This window comes from Lutra lutra, chromosome 8 (assembly GCF_902655055.1).
Source record: "Lutra lutra chromosome 8, mLutLut1.2, whole genome shotgun sequence".
Taxonomy (NCBI): domain Eukaryota; kingdom Metazoa; phylum Chordata; class Mammalia; order Carnivora; family Mustelidae; genus Lutra; species Lutra lutra.
Genome location: NC_062285.1, coordinates 139,038,951 through 139,057,112, shown reverse-complemented (window position 1 = coordinate 139,057,112; position 18,162 = coordinate 139,038,951). Strand labels below are relative to the sequence as shown.

General features: G+C 56.9%; 1 protein-coding gene across 5 annotated transcripts in view; it reads left to right on the top strand.

The window, feature by feature from the left end:
- SCUBE1 (signal peptide, CUB domain and EGF like domain containing 1) overlaps window positions 1-18,162 on the top strand; it is a 134,624-nt gene that overhangs the window by 39,109 nt on the left and 77,353 nt on the right. For all 5 annotated transcript variants that reach the window (XM_047743349.1, XM_047743352.1, XM_047743348.1 and 2 more), the window contains one exon: window positions 12,301-12,435. In XM_047743349.1, coding sequence (XP_047599305.1) covers window positions 12,301-12,435 — 135 coding nt within the window. The remainder of the gene's footprint in view (window positions 1-12,300; window positions 12,436-18,162) is intronic.

Below are 18,162 nucleotides of genomic sequence, written 5' to 3'. Positions count from 1 at the left end.
GACCGAGTCCTGCAAAGCACCCTAACTCAGCTCTCAGTGAAAGGTGCAGAGGTCACCTATGGCATGACCTGCTGCACCAAGAGAAAATCGGCACATGAAAAAGAGGTGTCGTAGCTAGAATGTAGGGCTACTGATCCTTTGTTGACCCTGTTTTTCAGAACTCCTTGTGAATTCAGAATTTTATTTTGTCTTATTTTTTAAATTTTTTTTTTTAAGATTTTACTTATTTATTTGACACAGAGAGAGAGACATAGCGAGAGAAGGAGCACAAGCAGGGGGAGTGGGAGGGAGAGGCAAGCTTCCCGCCGAGCAGGGAGCCCAATGTGGGGTTAGATCCCAGGACCCTGGGACCATGACCTGAGCCAAAGGCAGATGCCCAATGACTGAGTCCCCCAGGTGCCCTGAATACAGAATTTCAAATGAAGCAGTTTTATTGGGCAAGTGATAGGGAGCCATGCTAGGTCCTTGAAGGGACAAATGCCATGGAAAGAAAGTGGCCACAAGTGGGCTAGAAAACATGGGGTTGGCCACGGGGCGGCCTGGTGGTCTTTCCAGTACTCCAGCCACCCTCAGTGCCCTCCTTTCCCACGAAGCTCCCCGGTGCCCACACTCACTCCTCCACGTCTGCCCTCTTCTAGTCTCTCTACAGCCTTCTGAAGTGTGTTGACTTTGTTGGCACAAAACCGTTTCTCACCCTGTTGTGGCTGCATGGCCCAGCCAAAGCCTCGGAGGACCCACTTAGTGTGGGAAGAACGAGCCAGCTCACAGCAAGCCCGGTTAAGGAGCCGGGGCAGGGTGGGCAGGAGGCCACGGGACTGGGACATGCTGGGGGCCCCACGCTCATGGAGAACTCCCGATGGCGCTGACGGACGTGTGGAGGGCACAGGTGGGAAGGAGGAAGCGGCCGACAGCTTGGAAGGTGGAAGAAAATGTAGAGTCTAACTGGGAAGAATCAGTCCAGAATTCCAGGCAGAGCCGAGACAGGGAGGCGCATGCTGGGAGTCGGTCATCTGACCTGGCCAGAGGGCCCCAGGAAGGGCTGTGTCAGCCGGGTGGCATGGGGAGCTCCGAGGGCCTCCTTGGTTCGGTGGAGTGTCTCCCAGGGCGGCGCGTTCCCTCTGCCCGCCCCATGCACGAGCCCTCAGAGGCAGCCGCAGCCACAGCCGCAGCCACAGCCGGCGGGGCCTGTTTTATCTCTGAGGATGCTCGCAAGGAATCCTGTCAGAGCATTTCCCCTTTCTTTTCTCAGAGCATCTCTCTTTGGTCCCAGGATTTGTTTGTTTGGTTTCCCTCCCCTTATCCCCATCAAAAGACATTTTTTAAAGTTCCAGTGCCTCCCACAGATGTCCAACCAGGATCATGCTCACAGCTGTGCTGTCGGAGGCCTGAGGCTGGAGGGACGGAAGTTCCGCTTCCCTTCCTGGCTCTGTCGCTCACGCGCCGTGACTGAGGGCGGGCCGCTCGCCCTTCGGAGCTCCCGGTTAGACACAGCCACTGCCTCAGGCTGCGACTCAGTGACACTGAAAAGAGCATGCCTGGCGCTGAGCAGGAGCCCAAGGGGACACGGCTCCCCCTCCGTCCCCAGCAGCCTCCTCTCCTGGCCATGTGCTTGAGATGAAAGGGAAAGCTGGTCTTGCCAGAAGGGACAGAGACGGGGGTCAACAAAGAATCTTTCAGGGCGTCCCGCTGTCTCCCAGCCAGTACCTGCTTCCCACTTAGAACCGGTTTCTTCAGCTGAGGACTTTGTCCTCATACCCACGAAGGCACTGACACAGCTGGGCCGGCTTGCCAGGAGTCCTGCCTGGCTTCACGCATCCGTGGAGCAGCAAAGCTCACAGTCTGCTAGGATTCGAAGAACACCCGCGCCCCCTCCATGCTGACCTCACCCCCACCAGGCAGGGCTGAAGTAGGCAAATTAGTGAACACAGCATCTCTCTGACCAGCACCCCCTCACCTTCCCGACGGGCCCATGGCCTCCACACTACCGTCCCGAAGACCAGCACTCACTCTCCCTGTTCACCTGGAGCTGCCCTCCTTGACTGGATCCTGGAGCTCGGCCTCCCCGGGCAGCCCCTTCAGGGCCACACAGAGCATCCTTCATGGGTCAGGCCTAGCGCGGGAGCCTCCAGGCCAGAGCTGCCACCCCTGGCCACATTTTGTGGTTGTCAGTCACTTGGCCCACAAATGTGACTTATGTGCCTCATGCACTATTTCAAAACCTGAGATACGGCAACACTCAAGACAGCCATGGTCCCCCTTCTTGTCAAGGACTCTGGGTTCCCTGGGGAGACAGAGAAGACAGCAGGGAGATGGCAGGGACAACGGGATGGAGCAGCTCCGTGGCTTGGCATTGCTGCTCAGGGAGGGGGCGTGGGCCCTGAGGTCTGAGTAAGGAGGAGCCAGCCCTGCCAAGGTCAAGCAAGAACATTCTGGGCGGAGGAGTAGCAAGTGCCAAGGTCTCCAGATGGGAACAAGACCACTGGGGTCAGGGGACGTCAGGGAGGCCACACACGGTAATTGGCTATTCAGGGTCTTTTCTGGTTCCATATAAATTTTAGGATTATTTGTTCCATTTTTTTTGAAAAAAGTTGATGGGATTTTGATAGGGATTGCATTAAATGTGTAGATTGCTCTAGGTAGCATAGACATTTTCACAATATTTGTTCTTCCAGTCCATGAGCATGGAATGTTTTTCCATTTCTTTGTGTCTTTCTCAACTTCTTTCACAAGTATTCTGTAGTTTTCTGTCATACGCGGCAGTCGGGCGAGCAGGGAGGAGGCCAGTATGAGGTGGGGACCGTTCACTTGGGCCTGGTTGGCCAGGGAAGGCTGTTTGTGTTTTATCCGAAGCCAGCAAGGAACCCTTTGGAGGCGTGCAGGCAGGGCATGACACAGCTGGCTGACGCTCTCAGAGGTAGTTCTGTGGGGTGGCAGGACCAGGGTGGCAGGAGGGAGGCCCATGGGGACACCACGGCCATAACCCAAACCAGAGAGGAGCGGAGTTGGGCCTGAGGGGCGAGGGCGAGGAGATGTGTTTGTGGGCGGAGCTGACAGGATTGCACCTGCTACTATGGGATTCCCTGTGGGGAATGGGCAAGGCAGGGACCCTGGCTGACTACCAGGTATCACAGCTGGAGTGACAGTGAGCTGTGCTGCCATTGGCCGGGATAGGAAGGCTAAGGGTGGAGCCAGGCCTTGCTTGGTTCTGTTCTGTTTCCAGGGGAAGTCGAATTAGCAGTTCAACAAGGGCTGCGTTAGGGTGGTCATGCCTTTGGCCGTCTGAGTGCAGGCGGGGGTCAGCCATTGATGCCGACGCCTGAGGCTGGCGGAGCAGGCGAGCCCAGAGGTGTGTGCAGCGCTGGCAGCTAGGCGGCAGGAAAAGCCACGGGACAGGGTGGCCTCTCCCGGAGCAGAGCCTGCCGGCATGCAGCTCCCAGGGCGTAGTGCTTCCCGAGGCGGCCTTAAGGAGGTAGTGCTCGCAGAGTGCAAAAGTATCTTTGCTGCCATCCGGCAAGGGGCTGGTGTGTGGGGTGTTTGAAGGACTCTCAGAACTCAACAGCAGAGACAGGGGCAACCCCGTGTCAAAGTGGGCCAGGGACTGGACAGACACTGCCCTGAGAAGGACGCATGATGGGCAGCAAGCTCGTGGAGAGGCGCTCCACACCGTCAGTCGGGGAACTGCAAATCAAAACCGTCATCGGCACCACCTCGCACCCCCAGGATGGCTCTAATTTTTAAAAATGGGGCAACAACAAGCGTTGGCAAGGGCGTGGAGACTCCGGAGCCCTCGTGGTTCGCTGATGGGAATGGGAAATGGTGCAGCCACGTGGAAAACGGGTTTGACAGTTCCTCCAGCGGTTACACGTGAAACCACCGTGTGACCCGATGTGCTGCGCCTGGGTCTACGCCCAAGAGGATTTAAACATGTTCGCACAAAAACCTGATCACGATGTTCACAGCAGCACTCATCACAACCGCTGAAGGGTGGAAACGAGCCGCGGGTCTATCAGCTGGTGAATGGGTTGCTCCCAACAGTAGAATATTATTCAGGCATAAAAATGAATGACCCGTGCTTCACCGTGGATGGGCCTTGAAAACATGGTATGTGAGAGAAACCAGACAACAAGGAACACATGCTGTTTGGTTGCACTGACAGGAAATGTCCAGAATGGGCCCATCCATAGAGAAAGAAAGTGGACAAGCGGTTGCCAGGAGCAGTGGAGAGGGGAAATTGGGTCTGCCTGATCATGGGCACAGGGTTTCTTTTTGGGGTGATGGAAATGTTCTAGAATTAGATCACGGTGATGTTCGCACCACCTTGTGAATGCACTAAAAACCACTGCCATGTACCCTTTAAGATGGTGAATCTTACATACTGTGAATCATATCTCAGTTAAGTGGAGAGGTGCTGGGTGGTGTAGTCGGTTCAGCATCTGACTCTTCGTTTTGGCTCAGGTCGTGATCTCAGGGTTGTGAGATCGAGCCCCACGTCAGGCTCTGCGCTCAGCCAGGAGTCTGCTCGAGGTTCACTCTCCCTCTCCCTCTGCCCCTCCCCACTCAGTCTCTCTCTTTCTCTTTCTGTAAAATAAATAAATAAATAATTAAAAAAAAAAGTCTTTAAGACTATGTGGACAAATAAAATAGGTAGCATGTGCAGGGAGTGGGGTTTGTCCCACACCCCAAGGAGGCCACACACATGGCTCCATGTCCAGTTCTGAGGCCCATATTAAGCACCTGATAGGCTGGGGGCCCCAGGGAAGGGTGACAGGGTGGCTTGCTAGCCCACACCTGTGTCAGGAGGGAGCAATTCCAGAAGCTGAAGCTGTCCTGCTTGGAGACCACAGGCCGAGGGCTCCCTTAGGATGCGGCTTGTTGTCACTTTTACACTTTGGAAGGGACCTTACCATCCCCCAGGGCAAGTTCACACCTGTGATTCTCTGAAGCACTTGCAGTGGCAGCGCTCACTGGTTGGTGACATTTGTTGGAGCTCTATGTGTGCCAGGCACCGTGCTCAGTGCTTTACCGTGTTCTTTTCTTTAATTCCCGATACAAGTTACGGCACCTGTTAGCCCTGTTCTGTAAAGAAGGAGACCAAGTCCCAAAAGGTTAAGCCACCTGCCCGAGGTCACACAGCAGGTTACTCACTGAATCTCGTACCCCAGCTGGTAAGGCAAGGATGAGCACCTGACGGCAGCGGTCACAGGGAGACCTCACGGAGACTGTCATCAGGGGGAGTGGCCAGCGGCATCTCCAGTCCTTAGGGACAGTCAGGGCTGCTCCCTGATCTCTGGAGGACCACGAGGCAGCTGCTGGGATTGAAGGTGGGGCCCAGATGAGGGATGAGGCAACCAGAGCGTCAAGGCCAACATCTTCAGCAAAGCTATGTCCCATTGTGGGCTGGCTCCTCTGGTCTGGACATGAACAGTGAGCTTGAAGGTCTGGAAAGCTGACCCTACCTGTCATGTGCCTGATCTCTGGTTCCTAAGCTGGACACAGGCCCAACCCGAGGGGCTCGGTGTCAGAGCAGGACCACAGTGGGAGACCCTGTGTCTCCCACGTCTAGCTGACCTGCTGGAGAGGCAGGTGCCCCAGAGAAGGCCCCAGCTGATGCCCAGACCAGGAAGTGGACAGGTCCCAGGGGACCGCAGTCGTACTTCCCCCCTGCCTTTGCCAGTACCTCTGACAGCTCAGGGAGTGTCCTGGATCTGGCAGAACCCAGGCCCCAAAGCTCTAAGACCCGTGTGTATTTTACCCGAAATCTCATCCATCTGGTTCACATTTATTTACACTTAACTCATCAAATGCAATTTTGCAAGAGCCGCTCGATAGCCAAGAGGCTTTTCTGTCTAAGACTCCCTTCTCAAAGGGGCCAGGGAAGGGCTGGGGTCTCAGCCCTTAGGGACCAGCAGGGAGCTATCAGTGTCGGAGGTCAAGTTTGGTTCCTGTGATGGGCCGGGGCCTCTACCTCTGTTCTTGGACCCTCAGTGAGGTCTGCGATGCTGGAGCCAGGCGCAGGGTCTGACACATAGTAGGCTCTTGGCAGCCAGGAAAACATGGGTGGGGCCCAAGCAGAACACAGAGTCTCTGTTTCAAATCGTGAAACGTTTGTGGGAAACACAAAGCAACCAAAGCTGGATCCAGAAGTAGTTTTTAGTTATAAATAGCTGAAAACCTGGATTCTTGGCCCAAAGTAGGACAAACAGCCAGCTATTAATAAAAATAAACACTAGCACCTTGGGCCAAAAAGCAAACCTCAGGGGCAAACCACAGTCCTGCCTGCAGAGGCCTTCCAGAACCGGATCGAGCTGCAGCGTGTTGGTGTCAGCTCTAGAAACCTCCTTGCTGGGAAGCAACCGCGGCCATCACAGCGCATGGGCCCATTCCAGACACGGCCCTCTGGCTGGCCTGTGCCCGTGAGCGATGGGCACACCCAGCAGAGCTGGGCAATAGTCACAGCTGGCAGCTCTCTCCCCGACTCGGCACCCATACCTCCTGTCAGACCTACAGCGTCAGGTGGGGACACCTGACCCCAGGGACTCTGTTTGGACTTGGTCTGTGGTGCCAGGGTGGCGGTCCTCTTTCAGCTAGCGTGGTCACCTTGGCCGCTGGGATTGGGAGGGGTGGCCGGAGGCCTGGAGGTCAAGGAGGGGCATGTGGACTATGCCTCTGGGTGGGAGCTGTGGCCCAAGCCAGGACGATGCCACGGTCATGGAGGCGAACAAACGGGCAAGGCCGTAAGGAAGTCGGCAGCCTTGGTGACTGCGCAGGTTGGGGTGGGGGGGCTTCTCAAGCCAGAGTGGCTGGGATGGGGGGCTAGGGCAGGGCTGGAGTGAGGCCCTCTTTGGCACCCTAGTCTCCCTCCCTCCCTCCCTCGCACCTTCTATCCTCCTTCAGCTGTTGGCTGAATGAATGAGACGCTGGGCCTCAGGCTGGGGAGCGGCCTGCCCAGAGCAGAGGCCATGTGTCTTCTATCCCAGAATGCCTCGGGATGATCTGTTTCTGAGGGTGTCCCCGCAGCCCCACCAGCAAACAGCTCCCTGAGGCCGTGACCAGCCACAGTTCAGCTTCCCCTCCCCTCCCTGCACCCTTGACCGCTGGCCCCACCCCAGCCCAAAAGAGGGGCTCTGCCAGTCGTCATGGCACAAAGATATGTGTGTGTGTGTGTGTGTGTCCAAGAGCGGAGCACGGTCCCTGGGGGCGGGCAGGGAGGCAGCTGCAGGCCAGGGCCTTGCAGAGAATGATCTGGCTGGTCCAGGCGCCCATGATGGAGGGCTGCACAGGACCCTCACAGAGCGGGGGCTTTGCAGTCTGGCCACCACAATACATCCCCCCGTTCCTCCGTTGCCAGTGAAGAGAGTTTCCCACTGTGAGCCCAGAGCCTGCCCCCAAACCCACAGGGCCTCCTCTCTGCTCTGCAGCTAAGTCCCTGTGCCCAGGAGCTCCCTGACTTCTGGGAATATTCATTCTGCTGTGGCCATGAAGGAAGAGGGAGGACCGAGAGCTTCCAGCAGGGTGCAGAAACGGACTCTTTCCCCACATACGGGCTCAGCCTCTGCCCGAGGCCGCACTGGCTGATGGTGCTCGGGCTTCTTCCCCCAAGCAGCACTGAAGGGAATGGGGGTCAGTGGGGTCCAGACAGAGCCAGGGTTTGTGAGAGCCATTGGGGTCTCCTCAACAGGGGGTGTGCAGGCCACGAAGCTTTCAGAGCTCCTCTTCTGCCCAGGGGTTCACTGGCTCTTCCCCACCTATGCCCTGTCATTCCCACAAGGCTTTGCTTCCACAACACCTCTCGGTCCTCCAGCCTCATGGCACGAATCTCCCTGCCCTCCTGGGCCCAGCTCACCATTGTTCTCTATGCTCAGGGCTGGTCCCGCAGCAGCTTGGTGAACGGGGACTTAACGGAGATATTCACTGACGCCTGCAGCTCCTGGGGAGGGTGGCGCATAGCAGGCGCTCAGGGTCTATAGAGGGAATGAATGGACAAAATCATCTCAGGTGAATTTTGAAGGCAAGGACATCAGTCTGGACGAGGAGGGAGAGGGTACCCCAGGAGGAGGTACGTGCATGCATACAAAGGCAAGTGTGAACAAAGGGTATGTTCAGAGAACAGCAGAAGTGGGTGCCACTACAGGAGAGGTGGCACACTGTGGAGAGCCTTGAATGCACCCTCTGTGTGCCCAGAAGGAACCAGGACAGCTGTCTGCACCAGGGGACTGGCCTTGTAGCTAGTGAGCTCCCCATCACTGGCATGTACAAGCACACAGGTGCCATTCAGTTTATCCTGCTAATCCTTAGTGCCTACTCAATCTGACCAGCCACTGGGGGCGGGCATATAGGGGAGACCCGGCTCTCTCCTCAGCCCAGAGCAGATACAGGATGACCAAGCCCAAGGTCCAGGACAGGGCAAGTCCGGGCATAGGGGGTGAGCAATTTCTGCTGGGCACCAGGGAGACTTCAGAGACTAGGAGTTTGGGAGACACGAGCACATAAGATCAGGGCTGGTGTATTAAGCAGAAACACCCAGGGAACCAACTCTGGTTGCCATGATTGGACTTAAGTGTCCTCACTGAGAGAAGCCAAATCACAGAAGAGCAGGGAAAGGCTTTAGACCCGCACTCATCTGGCTTCAATTCCCTCTTCTTCCTGTTTTATAGCATTAGGCATATCTCTTCCCCTCCTGGGGTCTCCATTTTCTCATCTGAGAATCTGTCTGGTAAGAAACCTGCCCCTGGTGTGGAGCTCCGGTGCAGATCTGTGAAGACAGACCCTGCATGCCCCGCTGGCGAGTCCTGACCTCTCTGTCCAGGCTGCCGGCCCTGTGCATCCGACCCCGATGCTCCCTGGTAGGGGCGTGGTGGGGTGGGACTTCCCCACTGGGGCCCATCCGTGCACAGAACAGTTCGACGGGAGAGAGGGACGAGGGCTGTGTGCCTCCCGCAATCCAGGAGGGCTTCCTGGGGGGCACAGTCTGCATTTCCTCTGCAGATGAGGCCTGAGCACCTGCCATAGGCCACGGGCCAGAGCCAGAACTCAGGTTGTCTGACTCCCAGATGTAGGCTCCCTCCTGGCCATGCGGGACCTCTCATCCCAGAGTTTTCTGAGTTCTACGGGGTCAAGGAACTATGTGTGCCCGGCTGCCCCCCTCAGGAGGGCTGGGGGTTAGGTATTTCCCATAGTGCTCTGCCCCAGGTCAACCAAGCCTCCCCCAGGCCCATGGGTAGCTGTCTCACGGACCCAGCCCCTCCCGCTGGCCACTCTCCAGACTTCACTGTGAGTGCCGTCTGGGGGCTGAGCCCTGGGGCATGAAGGGTGTGAAGTGGGCATCAGGCCCTTCATCCAGCCCCTAGAGAAGTTGGTCATGACCACAGGCTACCCAAAGGGATTCTGAGACCGTGGTTTCCTGCCCAGCTTGAGGGAGATGTGTGTTTGGACCACAGTGGAAAAGGGTGCAGAGGGGGCAGCCCCCTCTTCCCTCCTGCTTAATCTTGGGGCTTTGTCATTTGGGAGTGGGGAAAAGAAATGTTTACACGGCCTTGCATTTGTTTCAAATTATTCACCAGTGCTGGAGAGTCATTGTTCCGGGCTAGTGTAAACAGTGCTGTCCCAAGGCCCAGCGCTCAGCCAGCTCATTGAAGTTGTCGATGTGCAGCGTCAACAGCCTTCTGGCTCCCGGCTCCCAGGGAAGTGGGGAGAGGGGCCAGGCCAGATGGGTGGCACTGGGGAGCTCATTCACGGTGGGGTCCGAGTAGTGTTTTCACACCATGAATTCGGCACTCAAGGGCCTCTGTTTTGTTTGGTTTCCAATTGAACCTTTGCTAGAGCTGGGGAGGCCGAGGCACAGAGCAAGGAGTGTGAGAACCACAGGAAGAAGAGCAAAGAACGTGGTTCGAAGGGGTCCGGGCCGAGTCCCACAAGCAGATCTCGCCGTTACACGCATGCCACCACACGTGCCTCTGTGGGGCGTCCCTGGGGCAGAGATGGGACGGAACCCCAGGCGTGCTCCTGCAGGCTGGCTCTGGCTGTGCATGTGCGTCAGGGCTTCGCAGACGCATTCAAGGTGACCCAGCTCCAGCCCATGTTCAGAAGAGCTGGTTCTTCATAGCCGTAGTCTGAATGTGCTTGCTGGCGTGGCCGGCTTCGGGGTGGGGCAAAGGCTCGTGCTCAGAAGGCAGACAGCAGGTTCAAGTCCTGCCTTTGCTCCGAGCAGCTCTGAGACTTTGCTCAAGTGACTCTGGCCGTCTGTGACTTGGTGTCCTCATCTGCACAACGGAGGCATCCCCGTCGGGGCTGCAACAAGGATGGAGTGAGCTGGTATCTGTGAGGCCCATGCCGGCACGTAATGAGCGCTTGAGGGATGTTCGCTTTGCATTGTTATTGGTAGGATGAGCAGGACTTGGTGCCCGGCTTAGAGCCATTCATGGTCTAGTGCAGGCAGGGGACAGATCCCCGGAGGCAGACACTACTGAGGGGGAGGGGAGGTGGCCCCCAAGGGTGACACTGGCACTGGGCCTTGAGGGAGCCCTCACTAAGTCAGAGTCTGTGAAGTTTTCAAAATAATCCCTCTCTGGCCTTCCCGGCTCCCCTGGGAGCACGCGCACGCACGCGCACTCGGTCTCCCCTCAGCAAGAGCCGCCTTCCCCACTTCAGCTATAAGGGTTGGTAGCTTTTAGAGTTCAGAGCTCTGCCCCCTTCAGGCTGCCGCACAGCCGACATTTGAGCTTGCCGGAGAACAACGGCCTGCCTCAGCCCCGGCCTCAGAGGCAGCCGTGTGGTCTCTCGGGTGGTGAAGCGGGCTGTCATCCCTAAGCCTCAGTGGGACCCAGCTGACACCGTTCCAGAGCTGAGTCCTCTTCTGGTTCCGCGCACGTCAGTCTGCCTGGTTCTTCTGACCTGGGCAGATGTGAAGAATATCCATTCTTTTCGTTCCAGTGCTAAATGATAGCTGTGTTTAAAAGAACCGTATGAAAAGCTTACTACCAAAGCGTGTGTGTGTGTGTCTCTGTGTATGTGCGTGCTGGGGGGCAGGGGATTGGCTAGAAGCAGCCAGTAGCTCACCTTGCCTTTGTGGTTTCATGTTTTTGCCTATTAAAATGACAATACAGACATGGCACATTAAGGTTTAAGAAGCCCGTCTTTCATTAAACAAACTGACAGTGTAGGGGGTTATGACTCTGGTAATTGAAACATGCTGTTCTCTTCAAGACCAGAACTCCATAAAGACTCTTTTCAGCCAAGAGCACCCTTTGTGCCAGCGGCCTCTGGTCAAAAATGAGTGTCGGCCCTGAGGTCTGTCTCTTCCGGAGAGTGGGAAAGACTATTTGGCGACCTTCCGTGGCTGCCTTGGCAGCCAGAGGTTAGGGCCTTTGAAAAACTTCCCCGTTCTCTAGACTTTTGAAATCAATTTGTGAGGCAGAAGGCAGGCTGACCTGTCCTCTAGCCTCTCCCTGGCTGCCAGGTCTTGTGTTACTGGTTGTGAATCTGAGGTGTGATTGAAGAAAAAGGGGGCATTAGAGTTGGGTTGGAGAGGCTCCGTGTGTCGAGGGTAGATAGTGCCGGTTGCACAGTCTTCCTAGAGAGGGAGAGGCCAGCAGTGTCAGTAAGATCACAGTCTAGGAGTCAGGCTGCCAGGTGGGACCTCAGGACAGGTGACTTGGCCCCTCTGGACCTGAATTTCCTCATCTATAAAATGGGCTACTACCGGAATCTGACGTACGGGGTTGCCGTGAGGGTTAAAGGAGTTAGGATAGGTCAGATACTTGGAATGGCATGGGTCACACAGGATGCTGAGGGTCAGCTGGCATTACAACCATTGTAACTCTCTACCTCTATGGAGTAACTCCGTGGAGTACTGTTATGGAGTACCATGTAGAGGTATGTCCATGGAGTACTACCATAGAGTACTGCTGTGGAATACCGCTAGAGAGGGTCACTGCAGTATAGCTCTGTGTGGTGTCGCTGTGGAGTACCACACGGGGTACCTCTGTGGAGTATCACTGAGGATGCAGCTCCGTGGAGTATCACACGGGCTACCTCTGTGGAGTATCACTGAGGATATACCTCCGTGGAGTATCGCACAGGGTACCTCTGTGGAGTATCCCTAGTTCTCTCTGTGCAGCGTTGCTGTGGAGTACCGTGTGGAGTACCTCTGAGTGTTGCTGTAGCATCACTCTGTGCAGTACCGCCAAGGAGTACCACATGGAGTACCTCTGTGGAGGGTCACTGGAGTGTCGCTCCGGGCAGTGCCTGCTGTGCAGCCTGGGGAAACTGATCACATCCGTGTCCCTCTCTGTGTCCTTGCAGATGTGGACGAGTGTCAGGACAACAACGGCGGCTGCCAGCAGATCTGCGTCAACGCCATGGGTAGCTACGAGTGTCAGTGCCACAGTGGCTTTTTCCTCAGCGACAACCAGCATACCTGCATCCACCGCTCCAACGGTGAGTACTGCCCATGCTGACCGGGCTCCCCCTGCCCCCCAGAAACAGGCGGCCCCTGGAAACTCCCTTAGCCGCGTCTTGACTCCAGGGGCCTCAGGGTCCGGGCAGGGAATTTTGGTGGTGGCCTGAATGGCTGATTTGTTCTTCTGGTGTTGGTTCTGCATGGAGCTCCTCCCAGCTCCACCCGCCGCGCCGTGGCTGTCGGTGTTCCCAGTGTTTTTATGTGGAGGCAAGGTGGGGCCACGAATGGGCAGATGTGACCAGAGAAGCTGTTTTCCTTTCTGGGCTGAAGGCTGGCTGCGGCCAGGATAAGTGGGGCCCCATCCCCCACGGTCCCCTTCCCCAGGGTGAGCTGGAGGCCTGACAAGGCCGATTGCCAATTTCTCAGTCCCCGCACGTTCACCGGGTCACTGGCCAGCAGAGGGTCCTTGTGGCTGGGAGCCTGCTGCCGTCTGGATGCTTGGGGGGGGGGCAGCCGGAGTGCCGGAGGAGGCTGGGCACAGCCCCAGGCTGGGACTGAGCCTGGTCTCCAGCCAAGGCCAGCAGGTGAAGGGCCTTGGTTTCAGGGGAGGCTCCTGAGAGTTTGGGCCCAGGGCAGCAGGACTGTGAGGTGAGACAGAGGGCCAGAAGGCAGGACCCACGTGCCTAGAGGAGAGGGGCTTCTAGGTGGAGGGAACAGCATCTGCGGAGGCTTGGAGGCCTATCCCTCTTAACATAAAGGCAAGGTCTGGAATCCTGAGGCGGGCTGTGCGCCACAGCAGAGCAGGCTGTGGGTGAGGGCAAGAGCCCACACTCCTGGGGCCTGGCCTTTGTGTGTGGTCAAGAGAGTGGTGGTTTTAAGTTATCCATTTTTCAGTCAGTACTTTTTAATGGAAACAACTTGGCCAGAAATTTGTCATAGAATTTTAGGACCCATTAAAACAAAAGTTTAGTAAGGAAAAAAAAAAAGAGTAGATGGGGAAGGAGGCCAGGGCAGCCACATGGCCCCAGCCTGAGCCCCGTCCCCAAGGAGGAGGTGTTCGAGGGGCCTGGCCTGTAGTCTGCGGCACCAGCAGGAGGCCAGAGAGGGGCTCACACTGAAAGGGGACAAATCCTGGGCTCCGGGGCAGCCTGATACGTGTGACCCCAGCTCTGCTGCTCCCGGCCGGGGAAGCCCCTACCGCCCTGAACCCCTGAGCTTCCTCACCCACAAAGTGGACATGCGGCACTGACCCACTGGGGTCTTTGGAGGATGGGACGGGAGCTCGGGTGTGACGTGTGCCGCGCACTAGAGCTACAGAGGCTGCAAGGCGGGGCTCGGGGGCGCTGGGTGTGATTGTTACCAGAGAGCAATTCCTGAGAAAGAAAAGAGGGAGATACTTAAAAGTACAAAGCCCAAAGCAAGAAGCAAACCTACTTTCCTGGCTGCCTTTCGGTACTTGGTGCCTGTTTAGGCATTTTCCTCAGAGACAAGACCGGCCTGGTGGTCCCCACACCGCTGTGTCCCCAGAAGGATGCAAAGGCCGAGCACTGTGACCCCTGGCCATTCGCCGCAGCTGCCTTGCGTGGACCTCCCGGCAGCCCGTGCCCGTGAGGCCGCCCTGTGGGGCTGTGGGGTCAAGCGCCCAAGAGGAGGACCCGGCACCCAAGTCGAGTTTTATAAGAAGCAGATTTATGGGGAAGTGAGTGAGTGGTGGTGGTGGGAGGGGGCGTCCTGCTTTCATCAAGGAGGGGGTTTTACCGGGGGACTGCTCTGAGCAAGCTGTAAAGTCCCTGAGGCCAGGGTGGCCTGAGCTTCCTTTCCAGCCAGGTTGTACATGCTCTGTTCCTTTGAAGAACGGCTTTCCCATGAGCAGGGCTCCAGGTGAGGTCGCCAGGCCCCTGCAGGCAAGGAGGGCGAGCAGAAAGGGGAGCCAGTGCGGTGTAAGATGAGAGCCCGCAGCTGTGTCCTGTTTGTGACCGGGGCCTGGTCTGGCTACAGATGCCACAAGACAAACCTCAGCATCAGCCAGAAGAGTAGGTGGGGGCCACGTGACGGTGTGGGGGCAGCAACACTGGCTGCTGTCGGGTCCCGTGCTCACTCCAAGCCAGGTCCTCTCAGCGACCTGGTGAGGCAGGGATATTATAACCCTGTGACAGGTGAGGAAGCCAAAGCAGTCAAGTTAGGAGCCTCGCCCACGGTCACACCATAGGGAAGTGGCAGAGTCAGGACTCCAGCCCACGTCTTCAGCTGTGATGAGATGGGGCTGGTGAGGAGAAAAGAAGGAAGCCAGAGGAATGGACAGGAGTAGGCAGATGCCACATGTGAGCTGAAAACAGATGACCAGCAAGACCATCCATGGGAGGAGTTTTGGGGGGCGGGGTAGCATGCCAGGCAGTGTGTGTGCAAAGGCCCTGAGGTAGGAATGGACGAGGCTTTGGTGAAAAGCAGAATGAAGGGTAGGGTGGTGGAGCACCGAGAGCCAAGGGGAGAGGAGCCCAGGACGAAGGGAGTCTGGCAGAGCCCAGACCCCATGAGGCTGGTAGAGTGTGGGTAGGAATTTGGATCTCATGCAGAGGGCAGCCCTAGGAAATGTGCTCGTGGGGAGAGTGGAGGCCTTCAGAGCATCTCAGATACTGGACCTCAAATTACTTGTACGGTAGAGCCTTGAGGCCACATGCCTCACCCTTCCCAAAGGCCCTGGGGTGCCAGATCCTGAGCCAGGAATTAAGGTTTAGCTGGAACACAGATCTGGAGGCCTCAGCCCTAATCTTTGTTAACCAGCGCCAACCAGCATATTGGTTAAAAAAGTCCCTTTTCTTACTGCGATTTTTGTGTGACTCTCCCAAATTTTATTATTTTTTGAATTTTTTCTAAAGATTTTATTTGTTAGAGAGAGAGAGAGAGAGAGAGAGTGTGTGTGTGTGTGTGTGTGTGTGTACAAGCAGGGGCGTGGCAAAGGCAGAGGGAGACTGGGAACCTGATGTGGGGCTCGATCCCAGGACCCTGGGATCATGACCTGAGCCAAATGAAGGCAGAAACTTAACCCACTGAGCCACCCACGTGGTATGAATCTCCCAATTTTTAAATCTGGGCAACGAGTCAGTCTAAAAAGCAGCAGACACCATCTTGGACCTCTCCTGAGGGACAAGTGGCAGCTTTTCCAGGGTCCCCAAAGGCTGTGTGGAAGGTCCGAAGAAGACCCGCTAAGTGCAAGGCACGCTGCCTCCCTCCTGAGCCTCCACTGGCCGTGACAATTGCCCACCACAACTGTGTGTCAACCAGAGGAACGACTGTTAGAGCTCGAAATCAGAGTGTCCAGGGTGCGGGGACCCAGCTTTTTCTGCACCTAAGTGTCCTCTGCTCCCTGTTGCTGCTGGGACAGCCTGTGAGTCCAGAGCCATCTGGCGAATCAGACTTCTCGTGTCACCTGACTCTTCCTAATGCCCGTCAGCCTCTCGGAGCTTCCCCAGAACAGAGAGAAACGCACGAAGGTTGGTTCTGATTAGAGGGGCCTGGATGCATGAGCAAGGTCAGCCGGGGTCAGTCTAGGCTCCTGGCTGAGAAACAAGAGCGTGGGACTCGGCCCTCCTGAGCGCCCCCACTTCTAGGCACCAGTGCAAGCCCTGGCCTGAGGCACATGGATCTGGCCAGCCTGGGGCTGGGAGTTCTAGGGTTTCAGCTTGCTCCATCTCCACCGGCCATGGGACCTCAGTGCAGCCACTCCTGCCTCTCTGGTCTCCTCCTCTGTAAATTGGGACCAGTGAGCCCTCGCAGGCAAGTGAGGGAGCCACTAGGGAGATGCTCTGAAGCAGTCAAATGCAATCCCTTCCCTGAGGTGGCCGCTCTCAGGCAGCTTCTTCCGATCTTTAGAACTCAGGCTCAGTTTGGGGAGACAGCTGTCCCTGTGTGCCAGCACTGGGTGAGAGGGGACACAGGTGCTGTTTCTGGCACCATTGTAGCCTGCATTTGCTCCCACTCAGCCTCCGGCAGCCAGTCCCGGCCAGTCCTAGCCTGCCTTGCCACCTTGGTGGTCGTGTGCTCTGGGAGCCTCTGCAGTCCCAGAGTGGATGGGCCACCGAGGAGCCAGAACCTTCTAGCTCGCTCTCTCTCTCCTGTGCCTGCTCTTTATTCTTAAATTTATGTCACATCTGTGCTCCAAGAAGGTATTGCCTCCTGGATGAACTTGTCTCTTCCTCCCAATGAAGAATTCCTTCTTTCGGTCTAAGCAGCATTGGTTTAAGAGGAGAAGGTGCTCAGAAAGGCACGGGTCTGATCAGCAGGGGGTCTGCGGGCTGCGTCTCATTCATCCTCGTACCAGGTGTCTGGCGGGTCCCTGGTGCAAGGGAGAATGCTCGTCAGTGTCTGTCCTGGTGCTGAATGTCCACAGACACCTGGGCTGCCGCGGCGGGTGTCAGCCGTTCTGTCCTGCTGCTGCGCATTGGGTCTCACTGGGAAGACCACAGGGCGGGGGAGGTTCCACGAGTTCACACGGTCGGAGACTGGGGGCTCTGGGCTCACCCGGGACGTGCTTGGGCTTCGCACCAGCTGTCTGCCTCATGGGAACCTTCTCGCTTGTTCCGGAGCTTATAGCTACACCCCAGATGATTGCCTTGTGCCAGGATGGCCTCTGTGAAATCACTCTCTTAGAGCTCGACATGAAATAGTGTCGGAGTCTGTTCGTTTCATCTACAAGTCTGTGAGGGTAAATACCCCAGGGTAGCTAAAGACAAAACAACAGGTTTTTTTTAGCTCTCTCTTGTGAAGGAGTTACAGATCCATAAGAAAATGCAGGAATAGTAGAGAGAGGTCCCATGAACGCATCGGCCAGTCTCCCCGCTAGAGAGCATCTTCCGTCTCTGCAGAACGGCACCAGCCCCGGGAGCTGGCGTCTGCTGTGTGCACACGCGGTTCTGTGCCTCCTACTGGGTGCAGACCCTCGGAGCCCCCCGGCACTCCCGCAGTGGGCATCAGAGGGGCACCTGCTGGCTCAGTCACATATGGAGCTCGTGACTCTTAATCTCGGGGTCGTGAGTTTATGCCCCACGCTGGGTGGAGAGATTGCGTCAATAAATACAGAATCGTTTTTGAAAAGCATTCCCACCGTCACAGTGACGGCCTAGCTGAGTACACCGCTGGCCACACCGCCAGCTGTCTCCCTCTCTTCGCTGGGGGCTGTACGAGGCCGCGTCTAAACCACACGCCTCGAGAGTGAGAGGAGGCATGATTCATGGTGACAGGGCAGCAGGGATAACCTGGGACTGTCCTGGGCAATCCGAGGCCTCAGGTCACCCTAATATCACCTCATTTAACCCCTTGAACCTTTGAAGGGAGTTGCTAGCTGCTCCCCTGTGCAGCTGTGCCCAGAGTCACGGGACGCCCAGGGCTCCCACCCCTGTCCCAGGCAGTCTGGCTTCAGATCCTGACCACCTCCTGGGGCTGCCTGACACCACTTAAAGCAACCACGACCATCCCACAGTTCACATCTTCTTCAGTCAGCCGTGAAATGGGCTTCTAAAGAGAGGAGGGACTTCCTCACCCACCAGTACTCAGCACCCCGGACTGGTGTTGTGATGCCCAAGCGTGCACCCTGGGCATGACGTGGTGTGGCCTGGTGTGCTGGGTGGTCAGCGTGGGCCCTGGGCAGCAGCGCTGAGGGGCTCGGCCAGTGGCCTGTTGGGCTCAGAGGGAACGCCATCTGGGGCCCGGAGCCTCGGAGAGGTGGAGCATGTGGAAGAAGCCCCCGAGAGCAGGTGGCCCCCGAGGTA